This window comes from Theropithecus gelada, chromosome 5 (assembly GCF_003255815.1).
Source record: "Theropithecus gelada isolate Dixy chromosome 5, Tgel_1.0, whole genome shotgun sequence".
NCBI lineage: Eukaryota > Metazoa > Chordata > Mammalia > Primates > Cercopithecidae > Theropithecus > Theropithecus gelada.
In genome coordinates, this window is record NC_037672.1 from 181,141,927 (window position 1) to 181,156,905 (window position 14,979).

Genomic DNA, 14,979 nt, shown 5'->3' on the forward strand with positions numbered 1-14,979 from the left:
GGCTGAAAACACAAGGATGGCCATGCAAGTCCCTTTAAGCTGCCACATGCGTCCCTAGGTCCAACAGCCAGACCACTGGCACCTAGGCCTGAACTGTCCTCACAGTGTTCCACGCTGGTTCTGAATCACGTGCCTGGTTCCACGCATGGCTGTTGAGTCACGTGCCTGGTTCCATGCGTGGCTGTTGAATCATGTGCCTGGTTCCACGCGTGGCTGTTGAGTCACGTGCCTGGTTCCACGCGTGGCTGTTGAATCATGTGCCTGGTTCCACGCGTGGCTGTTGGCTCCACTTTCTCGACTTCAGTGATCTTCACTACAAGGAGGATCTCCTTTGGGCTGTGCGGACCGCTGGTGTCCTGGTTAAATTTTCTCCCACCATCCCCAGCCTCTTTCATCTCCTACTTTGACACAGCTCTCCTTGGAGGTGACTCTCCCCCCAGGCCTCTTTCTGAATCCAACCTTATAATCAAAATTTAAAACAAAACTGAAAGACACATTTTGGGATATGTAAGATTACTAGACATAAAGGGTAATCGGTTCTCTAAATGCGAATTGCTTTCATATGAGCAAAGCATGATTGTAGTGTTTTCTCCTCCTTATTAGTTTAGAAGTGTCGAACATCAAAGTAATCATTCATTTCCCTGAAACTCTGACTGTCTTAATCACCATTATAATGCTTTTTCCCTATAATAATTTTTTTTTTGAGATGACGTTTCACTCTTGTCACCCAGGCTGGAGTGCAGTGGCATGATCTCGGCTCACTGCAACCTCCGCCTCCCAGGTTCAAACGATTCTCCTGCCTCAGCCTCCCGAGTAGCTGGGATTACAGGCACATGCCACCACACCCAGTGAAATTTTTTTCGTATTATTAGTAGAGACAGGATTTTACCATGTTAGACAGGCTGCTCTCGAACTCCTGACCTTAAATGACCCACCTGCTTCGGCCTCCCAAACTACTGGGATTATAGGCGGCAGCCACCGCACCCGGCCCACTATAATAAATTTTATTTGGAGAAGATAGAAATAAATAAACTGGTGCCGTGATGGAAAATAAAGAGAGTAAGAGGGATAGAGAGCGCTGATGGGGTGGCCGGGGAATGCATCCGCCACGGTGACCTTGGGAGGCAGATCCAAAGAACGCAGCGATGCCCAGCTTGGGCCTTTCTGGGGAACAAGCAGAAGGGAAGCAGCCAGGAGAAGCAGCGCACTCAAGCATGCCCAGCGGGACACAGGCAATCGAAGGGAAGGGTGGTGGGAGCAAGGCCCCGAAGGGGCTGGGTGACCTATGGGGCCAGGTCTGCAAGAGCGTTAGATTCCACTTGGTACAACAGAACTCGCCGGAGGGTGTGGACAGAGGAGTGGCGTGATCGGGACTGCTTTCCCAGGGCCGCTTTGGTTGTAGGGCGGGCAGCGAGAGGGAGCTGGAGCAGAGGAGGCTCCGGGCAGTCGGGGTTGCGGCTTCAGCCAGTGGTCAGCAGTGGAGGAGGCTGGGTGAGGAGAGGCTGAGGATCGACCTTGAAAGGACAGCTGATTTCACTGTGAGACAAAGGAAGGTCAGGGAGATCAGGAGGAACCAAGGGAAGGGACCACGGAGGAGTGAGTGAAGTAAAAGGAAACCAAGGGAGGACAGAATCCTGGGACCAGTGAGCTGTCAGAAAGGAGGGGCAGATGCAGCTCCCAGCCAGGGAACCAAGGCTGGGATTGACCAGGACCCCTGGGAGGACACTGTTCCAAACAGAAGCTTGGCTGGATTTGGTGCAAGCCAGAGTAGGAAGACAGGAAGAGGGCCCGCCAAAGAGAGATTTATTTCAGGAGGTACCTGCATTGAAGGAGGCTCACAAGCTGGGGCAATGTCCCCATGTAAATGCTGATCCTGGGGAAAGGAGAGGGGAGGGGACCAGGGAGGCTATCGCTACCCTACCTGGAGCTGTGTGAATGCAGAGTCTCTGAACAGCCCCTCAAAGGAAGCCTGAATTCTGCAGTAGGCTGAGGATGCCGGCTTTCTCAAAACATGATTGTTCAAGTACTTTCTGCCTTGATTGCCTTTGGTCCAGTTTTAACTTAAATCAGATATTTTCTTAAAAGGTGGGGTGGTAGGAAGTATATCTTACTCTGCTGTTTTACTCCAGAACAATGGATCCTTGATATCAGGTGAGAATTTGTGTCACAGGTAATTTCTAGGAGTGCGAGACAAAATACCGTGGCACAAATAGTAATTCTGAGTAGTTAGCATCCCTGTTGTTGCCTTGATTTCCACAGAGGAGCACGATGATTCAGTCTCTCGCTGCTCCCTGGACTGTCTTGAGGAGATCTCTATCCTCGGGTCTCAGGTCACTCGCACAACCTTCTGGCCACTACAAGATGCAGGCCTAGGCCCCAGCCAGTTGCTGTGTGAGAACAGGGTCTCTGATGCCTACTCTCCCATCTCAACTCTGCCATGACATTCTTTGGTGCCTGAAACAAAACACTAAATTTCCCTGCACTTTATTTCCTAGTGTCTAAATGTTGAAATACTAGTAATATACTGTGGGACAAACTTATTTCAGCATCTGTTGATCTCTGGGTGGGTTACTGGCAGTAAAGACGAAGTTCTAGACTGGCTTCCCCGCTACTCAGAACGTTTCTGGGCCACTTTCCCCAACTGCTTAACCAGAAGTGTTTGAGAATTGCAAACAAATGTTACCATTAGCCTTAACAAAACGATGCTAAGTTACGCTGCCTCAAAACAGATGCGGCATTTCCCTCTTACCCATGACCTGGATTGAACAAATCACTGCTTTCTTTCCTTGACTTTATGTTAAACTCCACTTCAGTCAAATGTGAATTTACCCCAAAGAGAGAATAACGTTACGAAAAGATCCCCGGTAAGATAGACTAAAACAGAAAGCATTCCAAGGGCATTGAAACTGTGGTTGTGTTTGCACTAGAATGAAGGTGATCCACACACCACTCTTCAGAAAGAGAGCTTATGCCTAAAGTAAGATGTAAAGACACACACCACGCCAGTGGCTGTTTCTTCCAGCTCAGATCTCTCCTCTTTAAAATGCCTTTTTCACGCTACTCCAGCTGGCAGGAACGCCTCCTCTCCCTGGTCCTCTGCAGCACGCTGGGACCCTACTCCCTATTCTTTGTGTATTCATTCTCTTGGGCTGCCATTATAAAGTACCACAGATGGAGTGGCTCCCACAACAGCAATTTATTTGTTCACAGTTCATGAACGAGGTGTTAGCAGGGTTGGTGTCTCCTGGGCCCCTCTCCACTGCCTGTGAGGGCCGCCTTGGTGTGTCCTCAGATGGCCTTTTCTCTGCACGTGCACATGCCTGTGTCTTTTCGCCTTCCTATACCGTCATATTGGAATAGGGCCCCACTTTAATGGCCTTATTTTAACTTGGTCACCTTTAAAGACCTTATCTCCAAATGCAGTTACATTCTGAGGTACTGGGGGCTAGAACCCCAACTTGAACTGGGAGACAGGAGGGCGAGGACACATTTGGGCTCACAACACCTTGCTACACACTTTAGAATATTAGCGGGCGCCCATTCGCGAGTGTTCTTCCTCCCCTATTTGAATGTAATCTCCCTGGTGAAAGGCCATTTTTAAGATTCAGTGTTCCCAGCAATCAATTGTTTGATTCATCTTCATGATCATGATTGGCATTTTGGTTACGTTTGTCCTGATGTAAACATGTTTTGAGGCAAATAAATAATCAGCCATGGTGGTTTCATGGCAGCAACTGGGCTAGATGGTTTCAAGGTTGCTCACAAATAGGCCTGTTGATTTCCCATCCCCATTCACTGTGAAATTCTCCCTCTCAAGGGAGTTTCAGCCATTTGCATAATTTCCACATGAAGGCATCCTAGGAGGGGCCAGCCCTAACTTTAAAATTCCCTGTGCAAATAGCAAAGACTTGGGACCAACCCAAATGCCCATCAATGATAGAATGGATAAAGAAAACGTGGCACATATACACCATGGAATACTATGCAACCATAAAAAAGAATGTGTTCATGTCCTTTGCAGGGACATGGATGAAGCTAGAAGCCATCATTCTCAGCAAACTAACACAGGGACAGAAAATCAAACACCGCATGTTCTCACTCTTAAGTGGGAGTCAAACAATGAGAACACATGGACACAGGGAGGGGAGCATCACACACTGGGGCTTGTTGGAGGATCAGGGGCACGTGGAGGGAGAGCATTAGGACAAATACCTAATGCATGCAGGGCTTAAAACCTAGATGACGACTTGACAGGTGCAGCAAACCACCATGGTACATGTATGCCTATGTAACAAACCTGCACGTTCTGCACATGTATCCCAGAACTTAAAGTAAAATAAAATAAAATAAAATTCCCCATGCATTGCCTAGTTCTATGTCTGCATCCAGCAGCATCTGAAATCCCAGCCTGATACAGCTCTGGCAGTTCATCTCATTTTATTTTGCCTGAAGTCTCCAAGCAAGTTCTCCCAGCTCGAAGGTCAGCATTCTTTCCAACAACTCATCACTCCTCGTTATGCAAAGGGAAGAACACCAGGGGCTTTCTGTCTTCTGAGCAATAATTCGGGTAATGAAGTGAGAGCTTAGCCTCTCTTATGAATGCTGAGGAACCCTAAAACAGCGTATCTTTTCGTTCCAAAAAGATCTAACATAGCGATTTTGTTGGTTCATAAAATGCTCAAATACTGAAACCATATGTTTAGGTACAATTCCCAATGGCTATATCCTTCCTTATATGAATAAAAGAGGAGGTTCTCAGCATCAGGTGGAAAAATAAGTACGGATATTGGAGAAAATAGTCTAAATTTAACCCTGAGTCAGTTCCAAGACAGTGGAGGTGATACCAGCTTCATGGCCCGGCATCTCCCAGCCTGCGAATCCTGCTTCAAGTCTGCAAGTCTGCCCAGTAGGTACAAGACAAATCATACCCAAGGACATTTGGACATAAACATGAGCCTTGCTAGATACCTCCCTTGTGCGGGGCAGCTTCTAAGAAACATATAGACCAAGCAGACTTCCACATCAGTGAATACATTTGGCCATCTGAAAACACAGAGACTAACACATACGGAGACCTGTGGCTTCCTCGGGCCAGCCTCAGTTTCAAAGCCAGGGTGAGATCTTTGCCAGGCACTCATGGGACCTGTGCTGCCCGTAATGGAAGGGGCTCTTCTCTGAGGACCACACAAGGGAAATACACACAGCCTGAAAAGAAGGCGTGTCTCAGCGTGACGGAGGCTATGTGCAAATCATTCCTTGTGCCGATATCAGGAGTGTGAGTCTGACAAACAAAAGGCCATGTCACTGGCTGAGTGTCTCTGTGGAGTCTGTAATGGTCCTGTTACTTACTTGAGTCCTTTCTAAAATGGATTTTGTTCGTTTTCCACTGAGATGGCAGAAGCTGCACGTGGCGTGGCAGTTTATGAATTGGGTCCCCCAGCAAGGCTCTGAAAGACAGCTGGAGTGGGGTGGGCCGTGTGTGTGAAGCCGCTGTGCAGAGCTGGAGTCGGCCGTGCACACAATGACATCTGTGTGTGACCCGGCAGCCTGCAAACCGCTTCCCTGCAAAGGGAGACGCAGGCCAGGGGACGGCCAGAGACTTTTGTTAATTCTGTTTATCTTACAGACTGTTTTTTTGTCTGCTGTGGGAAATAAAAAACAAATACATAACTTCCTTGCTTGTGTGCGGTCTGAATTTTTCTCTCTCTCTCATGCCCTCATTTTCATGCAAATGAGTATCTCTTCCCTTCAATTTGGGGCATCAGTTTATGGCATTTTTACATACACGTGTATATACTGTCTGTGCACAAAGTCAGAGATAAAAATGTGTGTTTTAGACCCCTTCGGCTTTAGTGTTCTGTGGAGGTCCATGAGATATCAGCGATCTCATTCTCTTTCTGTTAACATAATTAGTAGAGTTCTCTCTGTGCTCAGAGCACATGGCTGAGTCCCGCATAACCAGCAATAACAGTGCATTCTTAACGGCCTCCCTGGATAGTTTGCTAAATTCTTTCTGAGAGCCTCTCACTGCCTTTACAAAGGTTATAGCTGAAAAACAAACCAGGAACTAGGAATCCAGCTCTGTGAGCAAAGAGAAGGCCGCACATTCTATTATTGCACGGGTAGAGGCTCAGGTTCGTGCAGGTGCGTTTGGACTCCTGGCAATTCCAGATGAAGGCCGTCCTTAGGAAACTCAGCGATCCCAAGCCCAGGCAGTCTGGGTTAGCAGAGGTTTGATTTGTTTTGTTGAGTTTTTGTTGGTTGGTCTTTTGCAGATGCTGCAAATCACAAACGGGGAACCTGAACTATACAAGCTTTTTCTTCTATCATTTTACCTGGCCAAAAAAGGCAGAGGAAGGGGAAGGTGGCATTGCTAAATAACAGAAAAGGATAAGACCTAAAAATTCCCCCTTCCCCAAGTAGTCCAGGAGCACTACTCCCCTCTGAGGACCCCACAGGTACTTTCACAGTCTAACACACTGAGAAACAAGCCCACAGGACGCTGGGATGACATGACCGCAGAGCAAAGGGACAGAAGGAGTTTGGGACGCATGCACGGACACCTGTTGATTGTGCAAACTTGAACTTAGAAAATATGAGGCTCACTAGAATTTCTCTTTCTAAAATAAACAACCACTTTCAATATCGTCAAATATCATCTACTGCTGTAGTTCTCTGCCCTCCACACTGAGAATCCAGAACAGGTCCTTGGGATAACTTTTGGGAAACAACACCACCGCAAAAACAAAAGTCTGCTCAGCCAAGGACACAGATTTCTTATCTACCTTTGATGTCCCAAAGGACTAGAGAATACAGAGCATTTAAATAAGACTCCGATGCCAGGAGCTCACTGTTGCCTGCTGGACTCCAGCCCTCCCCTCCCTGCCCAGAAGAGGACACAGTACTCACCAGTCATTAGAGTATAGTAATTGGGATACGAGAGACTAGGGAAGTCTGGAGTCAAATAATCCACTTTTACTCCCCTGCTCACAATCTCTTTGAAGCCAGGCAATGACTCCAGTGCCTCATCACTGATGTAGTCTGAGCGAAAACCATCCAGCAGAAACACCAGCAGCTTCCGGCGGGCAGAGGCCGGCTGAGCCAGGCTCAGGACAAGGGCCAGCAGGAGGGTCCCAAGCTTCATTGCCATGCTGCCAGGAGCCTGCCAGAGCCCGGCTGGCACAGCTGTCTCCTTGCAAAGACTGAGGATGGAGAATCTGTAGCTATTCTCTCTTCCAGGGGCTGGACCTTGAGCCGCTGGCCTTCCTGAGCCAAGTTCACTTTCAGAATTTAAAGGAACAGCACCCCCTTTTCCACACATCTATGCTCACCCTTTACTAGAAAGTCCAGAGACCGACTCCTTCAGATAAGCCGGGTTCCAAACAACCCAGAATTAACACCAGAGGAGAGAGTTCAACCTTAATTATTTTTGGTGAACGTTCCAGAAATACAAGCACCCACAGAGGTGGAATTTTAGAAGATGACAAAGTCAACACTAACTTTGCAGTTGAGCTAACTGCAGGAAGGAGTTAGGGAGGAACCAAGGAAAAGGGCAAGATTTTAATTTGATGTTATCCCACATCATGGCCTCATTTAAACTCTTTTTCACTTAGAAGTTAGTAACGCAAACCTCTGGACTCAGTGCATAAACAGGAAACAATACGCTTCGGTGGACCCATTTGTAAACTTTCCAGCTGTGTCTCTGTAGTCACAGCATTTAAAAACAATTATTTGTCTATGTCTTGGCCACTTACGTTTTTACATGCAGTGTTATTACTTTATTTTTCAAATATGATTTAGCTGCTGGTGCCCATAGGAGGAGGTGGTTCACAGAAGAGCCCCAGAGCCAAGGAGAAGCTTCCAGAGTTGGACAATGGGAAATCATTACTGGCAGAATGGTCTGAAGCAGCATTGCCTCCATAGGATGGAAATGAAATCGAGAGCTGGAGATTGAGAGCTTGAGATGGAAAAGCAGAGCTAGAAATTACCATGCAGGCTTTGGGACGGGGAGGACTAGGCAGAGCAGAAAATAGGAGGAGGTAAGTGACAGGGAGGCAGATGTGAGTGGGGAGCAGACAGAGTTAGCACAAAGTACCCAGAGTCCGGAGGTTCCCTAGAGTGGCTCTGTCATGCTACATAAATTTAAACGACACAATTCATGTGAAGGCTTATAAAACATGGCTGAGTGCAGTGGCCCACTTTGGGAGACCAAGGTGGAACGATTGCTTGAGGCCAGGAGGTTGAGACCAGCCTGGGCAACATAGCAAGATCCCACCTCTATTAAAAAAATTTCAAAATTAGCTGGGCATGGTGGCATGTGCCTGGTCCCAGCTACGCAGGAGGCTGAGGTGGGAGGACTGTGTGAGCACAGGCGTTCAAATCTGCAGTAAGCTGTGATTGTATCACTGCACTCCAGGCGGGGCAACATAGGCCCGGACTCAGGAAAAAAAAAAAAAGACATAAAACATGCATGCCCCATAGCAAGTGCTTAGATGTTAGATGTTATTCGCATTATAACATCACTTGGCTCCCAAGGAAACTTGCAGGCTCTGGGCAAACTTTCCAGGGAAGGAAGCTAGACACCAGCCACACCAGCCACTCTCAATCAAGCCCCACATCCCTCTTCCCCCTCTGCCCTCTGCTTGTGTCTGTTCTCCTTCTCTTTTTCTGTTGTATTTGAGTCAAGCTCATACATGGGATCACCATGTCACTTTTTAAATTATGCTGCAAAAGAGAAACACGTTAGCCAAATTACCACTCCCATCCCAAGGGACTTGGCCAAGGAACAGAATTCTTTTTTCCAATAAAAGTTAATGCTTTCTATAATTAAATTTAAATTTTTTTCCTTATAAAAAAATAAGGAAAAGGGGAGTTTATTCTAAATGGTTGTTACTTTGAAAACAATGTTACTCTTTTTCCCTTGAGTTGTGTGGTATTATTGTTGCTATAAACAGAAAAAAAGAGAGAAGAAGAAAGAGGGAAGGAAGGAAGGAAGGAAGGAAGGAAGGAAGGAAGGAAGGAAGGAGAGGAAGAAGAAGGAGGAGGAGGATGAGGAAAGAAAGAAAGAAAAGAGAGAGAGAAAGAAAAAGAAAGAAAGAAAAGAGAGAGAAAGAAAAAGAAAGAAAGAAAGGAAGAGAGAAAGAAAGAAAGAAATTGAGGGAGGGAGAAAGAGAAAGAAAGGGAAGGGAAGAAAAGGGAAGAAGGAAAGGGAACAGAAGGGAAGAGAAGAAAGGAAGAAAAGGGAAGAAGGGAAGGGAATGGAAGGAAAGGGGAAGGGAATGGAGCAGAGGGAAGCGAAAGGAAGGGAAGGGAAGAAGGGAAGGGAAGAAGGGAAGGGAGGAAGGGAAGGGAGGAAGGGAAAGGAAGAAGAGAAGGGAAGAAGGGAAAGGAAGAAGAGAAGGGAAGAAGGGAAGAAGGGAAGGGAAGAAGGGAAGAAAAGGGAAGAAGGGAAGGGAAGGGGAGAGTAGGGGAGGGAAGGGGAGGGGAGGGGAGGGGAGGGAAGGGAAGGAGAGAAGGGAAGAAAGGAAGAAAAGGGAAAAAGGGAAGAAAAGAGATGGGAAGAAGGGAAAGGGAGGGAAGGGAAGAAGGGAAAGGGAGGGAAGGGAAGAAGGGAAAGGGAGGGAAGGGAAGAAGGGAAGGGAAGGGAAGAGAAAGAAAGAGATGAGAAGGGAAGTGAAGAGATGGGACAGGAAGGGAAGGGAAGGAGAGAAGGAAGGGAAGGAGAGGGAAGGGGACGTGAAGGGAGGGGAGGGGAGGGGAAAAGGCAGGTGCATGCTGACGGGTTGATAGGCATCCTGGACACTGAGCATCACATGTGCTAGAAGGAGAACGTCTTCCCCTTGTGAGGGCCCACAGAGGTAAGAGGCCCGGATAGCTGTGCTCTGTGAGTTCCTGAGAGGCTCAGGGATTGCCTGGACTGTGAGGCTGGAGGTAACAGTACAAGTCCAGGTGGTTTACTCTGGATGGCTTCCGAGTTCACTTTGGAGAGGTTAAGCATTCCAAATGTTAAAGATGAATATAAGAGGTATTTCCACTTTTCTCCACTACTAACAAAGGTACACCCAAAATATGGCTCCCTGAGTGCCTCATTGAGCTATTGTGGGTGTCAACTCAGAAGTAACTTGCTTCAGATTAGCATGTCCACAGGTCACCAGAGGCTCCCAAGGCTCCACAAAGATTGTTGTGATGTATCTGGGGTGGCGGCATCATTGTTTTGTGATAATGTTTACGGTTATATTGTTTTATGACCATGTTTAGACAATGTCTCTAAAGCTTTGGATCAATAAATGATTGCCAATATGAATCTTTAATATACATACCAATAAATGAAGAAAGAGACATATGGGATAGAATTCAAACCAAGTAAATCCTAGGGTTGCTCAAAGCCAGACTCCAGGTCTTGAACCATCTAACCTAGAAAAGGCTGGAACTGAAAGCTAAAAAGCAATAGGTAAAGGCCATATGTCATGCAGGTGGTTAATATTAAGTGCCCAAAGTCTTGTGATCCAAAACCTATGTGTCTGTGATCTGGATGTCTTCACTCAGGGGTGGTTATCAGCACCTAATGCTTATAAGTGCTTATTACAACTTGTTTTCAAGGGTTGGCAATACTGTAAAGTCATTGTCCACAGGGGTTTCATTTAGATAATGCAAAATATGAAAAATTTACTCCAGAAGTTGAAGCAACCTTTGTCCTAAAGCTGCTGCACGTCTCTCTAGGGACATGCATGAGCTCTCAGGAATGTGCTGTCCAGATTAGTCAGCACCCTGGTGCCTCGCCTTCATGGAGAGACAGGTGAGATGGAAGGGAAAGAGTCTTAGAAAAACAAAACAAAACAAAACAAACAAAAACAAAAACAAAAAAAAATGTGATTCCAGAGTCAAGATCCTGGTATGATGCAATTGTGTGATTCTGAGGAAATTGCCTTTCTGGGCTTCAGTTTTCACCTCTGAAAAGTGACAAAGGCTTCAAGGTCATTTCTAGCTGTAGAATCAATGCAATTTGAGAATGAGATCCCAAGTCAGCCCACGTCAGCCGACATCCACCCTTGTTGGTCCTATTAATTTATCCCAGCTTTTGCAGCCCTGCTGGTCTTTTGTTGGTCCATGTCAACCCTCCTTATATCTGGAAAACTATTCTTTAAAATTTAAGACGACATAAGGACATTTTTAGATAAACAAAAGATGAGAGAATTAGTTACCAACAGGCTTGTACTACAAAAAAATACTAAAGAATGTCCTTTAGGTTGAAAGGAAATAACACCAGATGAAAATTAATATATACAGGAAGGGAAAAAATTTCATAAATGATCAATGTGAATAAATATAAAAGACTATGTTTTTCTTTTATAAATACCTTAAAAATAACTGCTTAAAGTTAAAAGAATAACCACTATGCTGAGAGAGATGACTTATGAAGAATTAAAAGATATAGAAACAACAGCCTAAATGAAAGGGGTAGAATGTTTGAATGGAATTAAGTTGTTGTGAAGTTTTTTGAAATTTATGAAATGGGAAAAGTCAGATGTCAAGAGTAAAATGTAAAGTGATTGAATATTAATTCTAACTAGACTGTAATAAGCATGCATATTGTAATCCTCAGAGTCAGTACTAAACAACAACAAAAAAATACAAAGAGGTTTGACTAAAAGGTCAGTAGTGAAAGAGGAAACTACCTCAACATAATAAAGGCTATATTTGAAAAGCCCACAGCTGACTTCACGCCCAGTGGTGGAAAGCTGAAAGCTTTTCCTCTAAGAGCAGTAATAAGACAAGAATGCTTGATCTAAACACTTCTATTCAACATACTGAAAGTCCCAGCCAGACAATTAGGCAAGAGAATTATAAAGGAAAAAATAAAACCATCTCTGTTTGCCAATGACATGATCTTACATGTACAAACTCCTAAAGATCACACACACACACACACACACACACACACACACACACACAGAGCAAAGTTGCAAGATATAAAATCATCCAAAAATCAGTTGTGTTTCTATACAGTAACAATAAATAGTCCAAAAATAAAAATAAGAGAACAGTCTCATTTACAATAGCATCAAAAGGAACAAAATACTTGAAAATAAGCTCGGCGTGGTGGCTCACACCTGTAATCTCAGCACTTTGGGAGGCCTAGGCGGGCAAATCACTTGAGGTCATGAGTTTGAGACCACCCTGGCCAACATGGCGAAACCCGTCTCTACTAAAAATACAAAAATTAGCCGGGTGTGGTGGCAGGTGCCTGCAATTCCAGCTACTCAGGAGGCTGAGGCAGGAGAATCATTTGAACCTGGGAGGTAGAGGTTGCAGTGAGCTGAGATTGCGCCACTGCATTCCAGCCTGGGTGACAAAAGCAAAACTCCGTCTCAAAAAAACTTGAAAATAAATCTAACCACAGAGGTAGAAGATCTGCATGCTGAAATGACAATATACTGATGAGAGAAATTGAAGAATACACAAATAAATGGAAAGATATTCTATGTTCATGGATTGGAATAATTAATATTGTTAAGATGTTCATATTACCCAAAGCAATCTACAGATTCAGTGCAATCTCTATCAAAACTGAAATGATATTTTTCACAGAAATAGAAAAAAAATTCTAAAATGTGTATGGAACCAGAAAGAATTGTGAATAACTAAAGAAATCTTGAATAAAAATAATGAAGCTGGAGGCATCATACTATCTGACTTTGTAACATACCACAAAGCTATAGCAATCAAAACAGCATGGTACTGGTATAAAAACAGACACATAGACCCAAGGAACATAATAGAGAGGGCAGAAATAAACCAACACATTTATACTCGATGGATATTCAACAAAGGTGGTGTAGGGGAGTGAAAAAGGGCTTGCATTCACACTTTTTGATTCTTTGGCTGGGCTAATAATTAAATTGACATGAGACAGATTAATGAGAGAAAAATCATATTTAATTACATATGACACATAGGAATCTTAAAAATATGAGACCTGAATAAGGGTCTGATGATTGAAGCTTATATAGCACCCTGAGCTACAGAAAGAAATGGGGCTTAGGGCTTCTGGGGAAGGTGGTGGGTGACACAAGTTACGGAAGAATGAATGGAGGAAATGTATGGTGAATAAAGATTATCTTGTTAAGCAGATAAAAAGTCTCTCAAGTAATAAAGGTTGCCTCTGAGCAGCCCTCAGAAGAATAGGTTATAGTATCTCTGGACATGGTGTCAATCTCCAGCCTCCTCTCCTTTGGTGCAAGTTAATTTTCCCTGGTGGTAAGATTTTGGGGGAGGAGATTTATGACAACTGAGTTCCTCTTGGAGGATTCATCTTTAGGCAGATAAGGGGAGCTCAAGAAAGCCTCTCCCTGCATCCACCCTTCCTCATGTCCTTAGTTCAAAGCAATCACCATGCCAAAGAGTCGTATTTTGGGGTGGTATTTCGCAAACTCCTTCATTTCCCTTGTCTGAAACTTCCCTAGAAGTTTCACACACTAAAAGCTGAGTTGGTGGGTGCTGAGAGAAAAATGGAGTTAGTGACTGGTAAGGGACCTGGGAATAGGTCAGTCCAATGAAAAAGCTGTGGCCTCATTTTAGGAGGTGGTGTTGCAGGTGAGTTCCCATCAAAGTTAGGCCTCTATATGGTGCATGGAAATAGGTATTAACACATTTCTAGGGAAACAAAAAAAATAAAGATTAATGTTTGAAGGAGTCCATAAACTAGTTTCTGAGTCTGGAGGGCAGCCAATTGAGATTTCTAGATGCTGGGTTTGAAGCATCTTCAGTTGGAATTAAGCTGTTGTGACTGACATTGCCAGTGGAGACTGACAAAGGCAATCTGAAAGGTTGTCCAGGTCTGCAGTTTGCATCATGTGTTTCAGTGAACTTTCTGAGTAATGCATACACCAACAGACATGAAGGTTGTTTATATATAAGTTATTAAGCTGACTTCTCTGAATTCTATAGTAAGTCATCCAGCTTCAGCTTTCAGGGCTTCAGGAAAGGGCAGTTTTAATTTCAGTAATTCCATGTCAGAAGAGTGGGAGGAAACTTGAAAATGTTAGCTTGGAAAATCAGCGGCAGATATTGCAGAAACCTAGAAGAATTCAGGATCCAGTTTACAGATGCTCAGAAACAATGAGCTAGAATTTAATAACGGGTGCACTATAGTTTTCTTCTGAAACATAAATTTCTCTTTGGTCACCCCCATTTCTACGAAGAAATAATCACAGTAAGATCAGTTTATTTGTAAGAAAAATTGTTTCATTAAAGTTGGCCTGCTTATTTATATAAGTGCAGCAAGAATAGTGATAAATTGGTGCTTTTAAGTCGGTTTTGCTGGAAATTTTAATAAGGAATCTCAGATTGAACTTTTAAAAGCCTCTGAAGGCTGAGAAGCCAAGCTAAGAACTCACCATCGGCCGGGCGCGGTGGCTCACGCCTGTAATCCCGGCACTTCCGCAGGCTGAGGTGGGCGGATCACGAGGTCAGGAGATTGAGACCGTCCTGGCTAACACGGTGAAACCCCATCTCTACTAAAAATACAAAAAATTAGCCGGGCGCGGTGGTGGCGCCTGTAGTCCCGGCTACTCGGGAGGCTGAGGCAGGAGAATGGCGGGAACCCGGGAGGCGGAGCTTGCGGTGAGCCGAGATCCGGCCACTGCACTCCAGCCTGGGCGACAGAGCGAGACTCCGTCTCAAAAAAACAAAACAAACAAAAAAAACTCACCCTCAAACTTTGCCTGAAATACTTGCAGATATATACGTGAAGACCTTTTTCCTCAAGGTCCCCAAAATGTTCTGATGATCTTGGGCCTGCAGGAAGTGAGATTCCTGTCTCATGTGTGAGGCAACCATGTGAAGTGTTTATTCAAGGTACCAGGCCAGTTTTTTCCCCCTAAAGGATGTATTGGCTGCAGAAAGTCAACCCTAGTTCTTTAAAGATGGCTGCTGATGTCAGAAAACATGACGTTCCAGTCATAGCCTTGACAGTATAAC

The 14,979-nt window shown here is 44.8% G+C and overlaps 1 protein-coding gene across 1 annotated transcript in view; it reads right to left on the minus strand.

The window, feature by feature from the left end:
* Positions 1-7,286, minus strand: part of ENPP6 (ectonucleotide pyrophosphatase/phosphodiesterase 6) — a 120,399-nt gene extending 113,113 nt beyond the window's left edge. Inside the window, exon 1 of the mRNA XM_025385736.1 lies at positions 6,910-7,286. Coding sequence (XP_025241521.1) covers positions 6,910-7,150 — 241 coding nt within the window. The 5' untranslated portion in view covers positions 7,151-7,286. The remainder of the gene's footprint in view (positions 1-6,909) is intronic.
* Positions 7,287-14,979: the final 7,693 nt, after the last annotated feature.